Below are 10,774 nucleotides of genomic sequence, written 5' to 3' on the forward strand. Positions count from 1 at the left end.
GGCATCTTGTGTCGCACTTCAGAGCTATTGTTGACTCTCAACAATGTCTTTACATGTTAACCACGGATACATTTTGTGTCATATGAATCTGTTATTGTTGCTAAAGTTGGGTATCATCAAACTTCAGTGTAAATCAAAGAAAATATAACAAAAATCTAATTTCAGTTTCTAGATGGATTAGTTGGGATAGGTCAGAAATGTCCCTTTAAACACCCACACCAAGGGGGCAGGGGACAGTACACTGGTGTGAGGAAAAAAATGATTTTCATAAAAAGAATCCCACAACATACTATCAACATTTCTTTACATGTACTGCTTGTCTATGAAAGTATGTTTCCCAACGTGTGATGAATTGCAGTGAGCATACCTTTGTAAAGCTTATGGTGTAAGAGTTAGTAAGGTTTAGCTGACACTGTGTCCGACTGCTATATAACCACATGATCCTTTTGAAGCCGCCTTTTATGGTGTTGTTGTATTAGGTTGTTGTATAAGATCAGAAACAAAAATGCCTGCTTGAAGTGAGTAAGTGATTTTAAACCAAATCTAGTTTCTCATAAAGAACATAAAGATTAGTAGAAGTTTGAAATTCCTTGTATTGTAGAAAACACATTTTTTTATTATATTTTTTAAAATAACCTAGTGAGATAAATGTACAGTATATTCTAAATCTGAGACACTCCCCATATGTAATGAATATTTCATATTCATAAATAATGGTATGCAACAAATGCAATTTTAATTAATACCTCATGACTGTATTGTGAATCTCTTGTGCTACTCTGGGTGCCTAATAGCTTAGCCATGTTGATGTCCAAAAAAACATATACATTTAAACATCATTCTTTTCATTATTTAGAATATTTAAGCATTGTACAATAATCACACCAAGAAAAGGAAACCTTGAAAATGATCATGAATTTGTCAGTTTAATGTACAAACTTCATCAAGATGAATGGTTCTTTGCCTTTTCTCTTGTCATTTCTGAGAACAGAAACACAAAGCCCTTACTTTTGTTTTTGGGTCTCATCACTTGTCGGTGTCCTCTCTCTTTGTCTCTCCATGTCCCCCCTTTTCTCTTTCTCTCATTCCGCTCTCAGCAGTACCACTACCAACAAGACGACTCTCCGCCTCTTGACCAGGGATTCCCGCGGCTCACCAACGAGGTGCAGGCCCCTGAGCTTGTGCACGTGTCCGAGAAGAACCTGTCTGAGATCGAGAATGTGCACGGCTACGTGTCCCATTCCCACATCTCTCCTCTCAAGGTTAGCACCACACCCTCTCTTCCTCCATTCCAAGTCTGAGCTTTTGCACCTGGCATAGAAACCATGACCCTCCGGCCTTCATTACAATTCAGCACCATGACCGACTGCCAACATGGCCTTATCTTAGTCTCTCTCCCTCCTCCGTTTTGTCTCTTTAGCTTTAATATGACCACAGACTGCTCAGTGCTGTTCATAGTTCATTTTATATAGAATTACTGTGTCCGTTTTGATTATCAGATGTATGGAACAATTTGAAGAGTCTACTTTTTGGATGAAGGTTTTCCTCCTACTTTTTACTTCCCTATTTTGATGTGCTTTTCTGTTCCACAGAAGCACAAATCATAGTTTTTGTTGTAGTTTTTATCTTCGTTGGAAGATAAATGATTAAATACTGTCTCCACATGCCTCCTTCTCTCTGCCTTCACCATTCTTTGCACACATTTCCCCTCTGCATTATCTTGATTCATGAAGATCCGGTGCATCCTGACCTGGAGTCCAGCCTCTAACATCTCAGTTCCTCTCAGCCCAAAAAGGAGCTCACCTCCATGTAAAGTCCAAAGTTGAAGGAAAAAACACACGTCTCATGCACATAGTACAAGGTCAATAAGAGAGCGACGTTAAAGATGAGACAGCGGTTCAGCTGGCAGATGGACTTTGTTGTGAAGTGGTTGTGTTTCTATTGAGCTTTGAGCCAGCAGAGGGCAATGTTGCAAATGAAGAGAAGTTAATTTCAGGTAGTGTTTGACATCCTTGGCAAACCATTTGTTGTTTCAGTGAACGGGGGATAAATTTCCTGCATATACTGTATATACTGTATATATGTGTATGTATGTATGTATGTGTATATATATGTATGTGTATATATATGTATGTATATATGTGTATATATACATATACATATATGTATATGTATGTATGTATGTATGTATATATATATATACATACATATACGTATATATATATATATATGTATATATACTGTATATACGTATATATATATACGTATATACAGTATATATACATATACATGCCTGTGCAGTTTTATATTAGTTAATAGGACATTTACTGAGGGTTTCAAAAAAAGTCAGTCCCAAATAAATACCATTAACAACAGTCAGAAGAGACATGGCCATGAATTTATATACCATTAGAAATAATCTGATATGTTGTGGCACATATGTAGCAGAATAATTCTTCCTAATGTTAGTGTTCAAAGCATATATTGTTATTAAGGGAAGTCTAACTACAGTAAGTGGTAACAGTATTACAGTACCGTTACCTTTACAGTTCTTTAACGTCTTTAGTTCAGATTTCATTGTTCCTTTGATTCAATTTTCCTTTGACGTACCGATTGTAGGATTTGGTGGAATTTAGTTGTTTGCATTTTACAACCAACTGATAATCCCCCCCACTCACTCCTCCCTTTCCAAGACTACGGTAACGTGAGCCGTGAACAACTTTTGCCTTGCTCAGAGGCCTACTGGCCTACTGTAGAAACACGGTGGTGCAACATGGCGGACTGCGTGAAGAGGACCAGCTCCCTATGTAGACATGAAGGGCTCATTCTCCAAAAACACAACTATTCTTAGTTTCCGGTGATTATCCACTAATGAAAACATAGTAATGAAAATGATATTCCATTTCTGCTAATATATCCCCAGAAGTGTTACACACTGGCCCTTCAAAATTTCATCTGCGACCACAGTTTTTTTTAAATGGGCTCCAAATGGTTATTAGAAGTGATCATAATTGAAATCATTGTGTATTAAATGATGTTGGTTTGAATGCATTTGAAGGGACGCTTGGGCTTGACTTTGATTTTGTGAAGACGCCTTGAATAGCCAGCAGCATTACAGCAGGAACTCAATAGGATCACATGTGATTGAACACAGCACTTCTCTCGTAGTGTTGTTGCTAAATGATGATGTTAATGCTTTTGTCTGAATGTGAAACCAGATTTTATAATCCTCAATGTTATACTCTGTCACCATCTACTGTCTGGAGGTCTGAGTGCTTTAGCTCTGATTACACCCTCTGCCTGTGTTGTGTCATGAAGTGATATCTGTTGACATCTGACCCATTTACATACATTGTAAAATACCTCCAAAGTTAAAGAGTCATCATGTAAATGTAACACACAGCAGTGAAATGGCTCAAACAACCAAATCAAATGCTATATATAGGTATGGTGCAAAGTGTTGTTGGCAGTTGGTAGTCGATGTTGGTATATGTTTATTGAGCAACACACTGTTCTGTTTTCTAATACTTATTTGTTCTTTAATCAGTTTGAGTCATTGGTGCAGTAGGGAACATCAGTGAATTAGATTTTGCACATGTGCAGCCAGTCTGTCGCTGGGTAAGGGGCTCTTCCTCATTGACAGAGATAATACAGGCAGCCACTCCCTCTCATCATCCTCATCCAATCTTAACCCCTTTGAACATGTTTCCCTCCTCCTCCCACTCAACATGTAACAGGGTAACAATTACTAATGCCCGTCTCTCTCTCTCTTTACCCAAGTATACTGGCTAGTGATCTTGTCTTGTCATTTTCTTACCTGCAGCCTGCACTGGTTACCCGTTTTGATCTTGCATACCCCGGTGTGACCACAGCAAACTACATGGCAAGTTTTATTTTATTTCATTTTTATTTGACCTCTGGGGAATCTCAATCCTCTATATGTTTTGGTGCAATTTCCTTATTTCTGGGTCCTTGTATCCAGATGATTGATGTACCCTCGGTTCTGCATGGATTTTGTTTTGGTGTTGTCTTCAGTCCATCGCCTGAAGAAGCAGTCTTTCCTTCTCTTGTAGATAGCTGCCCTCCCCTCATACCCCCACACAGGGCTCCAGACTAACATTCTTCACCAATGTCACAAAGGTTTTCTTTAGCTGTCCCGAAGTGAATGCAAACCGTCCTGTACCAAAATGTTGTTTCCTTCCTTTGTTATTATCATCTAGTTGTCCATTTTTAGTGTTATAGTAAAAACATGCATTTTGCTTTATAGCCAAAGCTTCTAGGTTTCAGCTGAAAAGTTTAAATCAAATTGATTTGATTTGGTCAAAATTGGCCCAATCATTAGGACATATTATCATTGCTAACCCTATTAAAAAAACAGTCCCACTAAAAGATATATGATTAACAGGATTGGTTTTAAACTCAAACTACTTTATTGTACTGTACTCAGCTGAAATACTTCAGTACATTTAATTACTGTCAATCTGTTGTGTTGTCACATTAAACTGCACTTTACTGTGTAACGCTTCGTGTTGACTGTGATACTGAAGCTTCTGAGTGTTAGCGCCATTAGCCAAACACACCAGCCCAGCACTAGCTTTTCTCCTACCGACATGAGAAGAATATACATACTGTAAATACATACATAATTTACAGACATTCTGCAATTACATATACACATACATACACTACATTACAGTCATTTAGCAGACGCTTTTATCCAAAGCAACTTACAATTCAGATTCTATCACATTTCTACACCGTAGAAGAAGAGTCTTGCTCAAGGACACAGCGTCACGCGACTAGCAGAGCTGGGGATCGAACCATCGATCCTCTGATTCAAGGACGGCCCTGCTCTCCACTTAGCCACAGTACATACATACATACACACATACACATACATACACACATATACATACACACATACATATACATATACACACATACATACATACATACATACATACACACACACACATACATACACATACATACATATACACATACATACATACACACACACATATATACACATACATACACACACACATACATACTTATACACACATACATATATACATATAGACACACACATACATATACACATATAGACACACACATACATATACACACATATATACATACACACACATACACACATACACACACATATACACACATACATACACACCTACACACATACATACATTCTTTAATTCCTTTCCTCTCTGAGGCATTCCGGGTAAGATCTCTGTTTGACCCAAACACATTTTCTATTGGGACGCTGTTAGTCTTGAGCCCTGCCCACACTTTTTTACTATAACCCCATGTGTGTTTGTGACCCATTTGCTTGCCAGTGAATCCCATGTGCTTGTTGTGGTGTTACTGTTATCTGGTGTTAATCTGTCTCTGTTAATGATGATGTATTGCTATTTGGTAAAGAGTTTACTGTTACCAGGTCATGTGTTTAGGACAGTGTAATGACAGTGCTGTACATTTTATACCTGGGCCTTCAGTGCTGTCCTACTACAGTTGAATCACCTCCTAATAACCTCATTATGACGCCACAGCTACGGTTATTATTTGTTTCTAGGGGTGTAATAATACACGTATTCGTATTAAACCGTTCGGTACAAGGCTTACAAACCGAACAAATATAATGTTCTTTCGGTGGAGCCAACCTGGCAAGTTACCCAGCATAGTGCTGCCTGACACGCCCACCACGGAAGAAAAACATTACTCTGTTGAGGCGCGTGTGTTCTGGGAGGCTATGCTAAATGAGCTTAGCAGGAAAACCAACAGCCGCACACACGCTTAAAACTCTCCCCGCAGCGTTTAGACAGCTACTCCCTACTGATTCAAACAGGGCTAAAGCAATCGCCACACAATCCCCATTCCCCATAATTCTTGCTTTGTAAAAAAAACATGACACATGAATACGCGCATGACGTGATGCTGTGTCATTAACGGACAATGCATATAGTCAAAATCAATGTAATTAACACAATGACAAGAGCAAACTCACAAGAACCAGTCACATATAATTATATGACAACAAAGCATGACAAATCAATCCAGCAACTCTGTGGCGCTAAAACACGTATTCCACCGCACACTGAAGAGCACCATTCAAATATTATTCACATCAGAGGGAACAATATTAACCATATCATAAAAACAACACCATAGACAAATTAACACAGTGGTAACGCTACTGCAGATGTAAAAACACAAAAGCACTTCACTTACCAAAGCTGCTGTTCACTTAAAGACAAAGTCCATCCTCCTTTCTTTGTTAACAAAGAGTTTAGTACCGCGGTTGTACAGAACATCGGTGCGGTTCAGTTCCAGCCAGAGGTCCTCCTGCGAACGTGTTCGTTGAATTGTAGATCCACTCGGGTCTCTCCAAAGGTTTTCAAAAGCATCGTAGCTTGTAAGTGTCCTGCCGTGCTATGGTGTTGTGTTGTTGCCTTGGTTAGCCACCTCAGGTTAGCGTAGCTCCAAACAGCAAGACCCTCAGTTGCAAATAAAACGCATTCTTAGCCATTAAATATGCAATACTTCCTCGACGCTGTTAGATCTTTCAACTTGAACTCTTACTACTAATATTAAGTTCTGCTAGCTAGCTTCAGCTTCCCAACAGTCACTTGCCCACTGACCAATCACGCCGCACGTTATTGCTGAGCTGCACGTTAATGCTGACGTACTTGTAAGCCACCTAGACAGCTCTAACACGTCAAAGAATACGGCCAACATGTCAAACTAAAAATCTGATTGGTTGAAGACGATGACAATCAACAATATCGTCCCCATTCATTTAGACTGCACATGGATTCACTTGTGAGTCTGCAGGCCTCGGGCCTCTCTTCTTACCTAGAGACACAGAGGTGAGATCTGATTGGATAAAAGCTCTACTTAAAACAAGCTGCACTGGAAGCAGAGCAACTGAGGAAGACAGTAGCTGTGCAATGAGAAAATAAGATAATGGGGAAAATAATTTGAATACATAGTGTATTTATGAAAAATTAATAAAATAGCTATAGCTTCGTGAATCTGTTTAGGCCAGCAGAGAAGGCTTTGCTGGCCCTGACGGCCCACCACTGGTTTAGGATACCTGCATCTGATTTAACATACACTTAAATAATGAAGCATAATATTCAAAGGCTTACAGCGTGCACTAGACCAGTGTTTTTCAACATTTTCTGAGCCGCGGTACATTTTTTACATTAAAAAGATCCCGCGGCACACCAAGAACCAAACAAGTTACAGAATGACACATTGTAGCACAATACAGCATATATACATACCGATCCCCGGTGAAAGTAAATCCAAACGAAAGATATCTTTCGCTGTATTGCCTTTTTTCTTTCTTTTGACCACCACTCATACTAGGCTTTTCCTCTGGGTTAGAACTTTGTCCAGGGCCCAGTTCAGAGTCTGCATTTTTCCTTTTCAAATATTTCTCCATCGCTGTTTGTCTTGTCACCACAACCTCTCCTGTGCATCATTTAATATACTTAAATTAACAAGGTCATTATTGCGCTACCTACTGCCAGTAGGAAGAGTATTTATTACTTAGCCAGCCACTATATTGCAGCTCAGACGCTCAACAATGGCAAACTATTTGCAGCAACTAAATAATATTTTTTTGGACCGATTAAGTGAAATTGGACATTTTCCCACGGCACATCCACGGCACACCTGACGTGTGTGTGTGTGTGTGCCATGATCACACACACACACACACTCACAAGGTGATAACAACACCAGCGTTGTGGCGGGTAAATGCATAGTTTAGGTTCTACTCTGCCACTTGTCTTCAACAATCTCACATGTAGTATACATCTGTTAGATAATTATTGACTTGCTTTGGTTGTAATTTCCTGGTGGGTTGGTTCCCTCGTGGAAACGAGGACCTGATTGGATCTGTAATGTGAGTATGACTGTGTAAGGGAGTCGTGAACAGGCCCAGGTCCACCAATTCTGTGCTCAGCCTATTTGTTTACTTTCAGCCTTGGGACTTTTGAATGAAAAATTGCTTTAATACAGCCGGTGTAATTGTAAAAGCAGCAGGGAGGCAAGAATTATGGTTTGTCTATGACCAGAAGAAGTGTAACCCCTGCCTCGCTGACCGAATCAAGCACCACCGATTGGAGAGTGTGACTTAGGGAAGATGCTATTGATTCGAACTGCTGCAATTTTTATCGATTGCCACCCTCTTGCCATGGTAATGTCCGCTTGTAAAAACACATGCATTTTTTTGCAGCAATTCATTTTCTGTCAATCAGGCAGGGGTGACGTTTGTGAGTAATAAACACCAATTTGATGACGGTTGCAGAAGCAGTTACTGATTTATGTTTGGTGTCGGATCAACAGTGAACTTCTGTAGTATAACTTTCTTTCCATGGGGAAAAGATTTTTTTTTCTTTAATCCACTCCCTGTTTATTATTCCTCCTCTGTCTTCTAATCCACACAATGGGAGGCCTTGATTACCATGTGAAAACACAAAGATTGGCTTTTAAAGCCACTGTGGGTTAGTGGGGACATGGATAACAACAGTGCCACCAACAGCAACGATGAGGACACCGGAATCATTTTCAGTCTCACAAATGCACTTCATTGGGAATTATAAAGCCAAAACCTTTCGTAATTCCTTAGGGCATTTTTTGCCTAACCCAGGCAGCAAAGACCAGGTTGAACACATCACATTGTACATACATTAGACGGATTCTGACTTTATAAAAACACTGCATCTGTGCATTTATCATTCTGAACTGTACCCTGACGTTCATGAGGTGAACAGATGTTACATTTAAAGGGATATTACTCTAACTCATCTTGACATGCTATTTTTGGAATGAAGCCTTTTGAGTTCTGTGGATTTTGATGACAGGGTGGTTTATTTTGTTGTCAGGATGACAAGGAAAGTATTTCCTCCCAGCTGAGGAAAATGAGCTTTAGGTGGTGAATCTATTTGTTGGGCTGGGGCAAAACAAATTGATAAGTGACTATCCATCCATCCATCCATTTTTCTCCGCTTATCCGGGGTCGGGTCGCGGTGGCAACAGGCCAAGCAGGCTGACCCAGACTTCCCTCTCACCGGCAACATGGTCCAGCTCATTCTGGGGGATCCCGAGGCATTCCCAGGCCAGCTGGGAGATGTAATCCCTCCAGCGTGTTCTGGGTCTTCCCCGGGGTCTCTTCCCATTTGGACATGCCTGGAAAACCTCCAGTGGGAGGCATCCAGGAGGCATCCTAATTAGATGCCCGAACCACCTGAGCTGACTCCTTTCGATGCGAATGAGTAGCGGCTCGACTCCAAGCTCCCTCCTGATGACCGAGCTCCTTACCCTATCTCTAAGGCTGAGCCCGGCCACCCTACGGAGGAAGCTCATTTCGGCCGCTTGTAGCTGCGACCTTGTCCTTTCGGTTACGACCCAGAGTTCGTGACCATAGGTGAGGGTAGGAATGTAGACTGAGTGGTAAATTGAGAGCTTTGCCTTCCGGCTCAGCTCCCTCTTCACCAGGACGGTCCGGTGCAGCGCCTGCTTTACTGCTGCAGCCGCACCGATCCGCCTGTCGATCTCCCGCTCCATCTTACCCTCACTCGTGAACAAGACCCCGAGATACTTGAACTCCTTCGCTTGAGGTAGGCTCTCCGTCCCCACCTGGAGGGAGCAATCCACCGGTTTCCGACAGAGCACCATGGCCTCAGATTTGGAGGTGCTAACTCTCATCCCCGCTGCTTCACATTCGGCTGCAAACCGCCCCAGTGAATGCTGGAGGTCACAATCCGAGGAGGCTAACAGGACCACATCATCTGCAAACAGCAGAGGCGATCCCGAGACCCCCGAACCTGACGTTCTCCACCCCCAGGCTGCGCCTAGATATCTTGTCCATGAAAGTCACGAACAGGACCGGAGACAAAGGGCAGCCGTGGCGGAGGCCAACACCCACCGAGAAGGTGTCCGACTTATTGCCGAGAATGCGGACACAGCTCCTACTGCAGTCGTACAGAGACCGGATCGCCCATTGTAATGGGTCCGGCACCCCATACTCCCGCAGCACCCCCCACAAGAACCCCCGAGGGACCCGGTCGAAAGCCTTCTCCAAGTCCACAAATCACATGTAGACTGGTTGGGCAAACTCCCAGAACCCCTCCAGTAGTCTTGCGAGGGTAAAGAGCTGGTCCACTGTTCCACGGCCGGGACGGAATCCGCATTGCTCCTCTTGAATCTGAGGTTCGACAAACGGTTGGAGCCTTCTTTCCAGCACCCTGGCATAAGCCTTCCCCGGGAGGCTGAGTAGTGTGATACCCCGGTAATTCGAGGACACTCTCCGGTCCCCCTTTTTGAAAATGGGAACCACCACCCCGGTCTGCCAGTCCATGGGCACTGATCCCAAACCCCATGCGACATTGAAGAGGCGTATCAGGCAGGACAGCCCAACTATGTCCCGCGCCTTCAGCATCTCAGGGCGGATCTCATCCACCCCCGGCACCTTGCCACCAAGGAGCTTTTTGACTACCTCAGCGGCCTCTGCCAAGGATATGGGTGAGCCTCCCCCTAGATCTTCAGGCGCTGCCTCCTCTGCAGAGGACATGTTGGTCGGGTTTAGGAGTTCCTCAAAGTGCTCTTTCCACCGCCGACGATGTCCCCTGTCCGGGTCAGCAGTCCCCCCCCCCTGCTGAGAACAGCCTGGGGTAAGCCCTGCTTTCCCTTCCTGAGCCGTCGGATGGTTTGCCAGAACCTCCTTGAGGCCAACCGAAAGTCCTTC

At 42.6% G+C, this 10,774-nt stretch overlaps 1 protein-coding gene across 19 annotated transcripts in view; it reads left to right on the forward strand.

The window, feature by feature from the left end:
- The window catches only part of dlg2 (discs, large homolog 2 (Drosophila)), a 191,857-nt gene that overhangs the window by 76,566 nt on the left and 104,517 nt on the right, over positions 1-10,774 (forward strand). For 17 of the 19 annotated variants that reach the window (XM_031877480.1, XM_031877479.1, XM_031877481.1 and 14 more), the window contains 2 exons: positions 1,098-1,262; positions 3,824-3,883. In XM_031877480.1, coding sequence (XP_031733340.1) covers positions 1,098-1,262; positions 3,824-3,883 — 225 coding nt within the window. The remainder of the gene's footprint in view (positions 1-1,097; positions 1,263-3,823; positions 3,884-10,774) is intronic. The other 2 variants (XM_031877489.1, XM_031877473.1) reach the window with 1 other exon arrangement.

Source organism: Anarrhichthys ocellatus, unplaced genomic scaffold (assembly GCF_004355925.1).
Source record: "Anarrhichthys ocellatus isolate YVR2014 unplaced genomic scaffold, GSC_Weel_1.0 scaffold138, whole genome shotgun sequence".
Lineage (NCBI taxonomy): Eukaryota > Metazoa > Chordata > Actinopteri > Perciformes > Anarhichadidae > Anarrhichthys > Anarrhichthys ocellatus.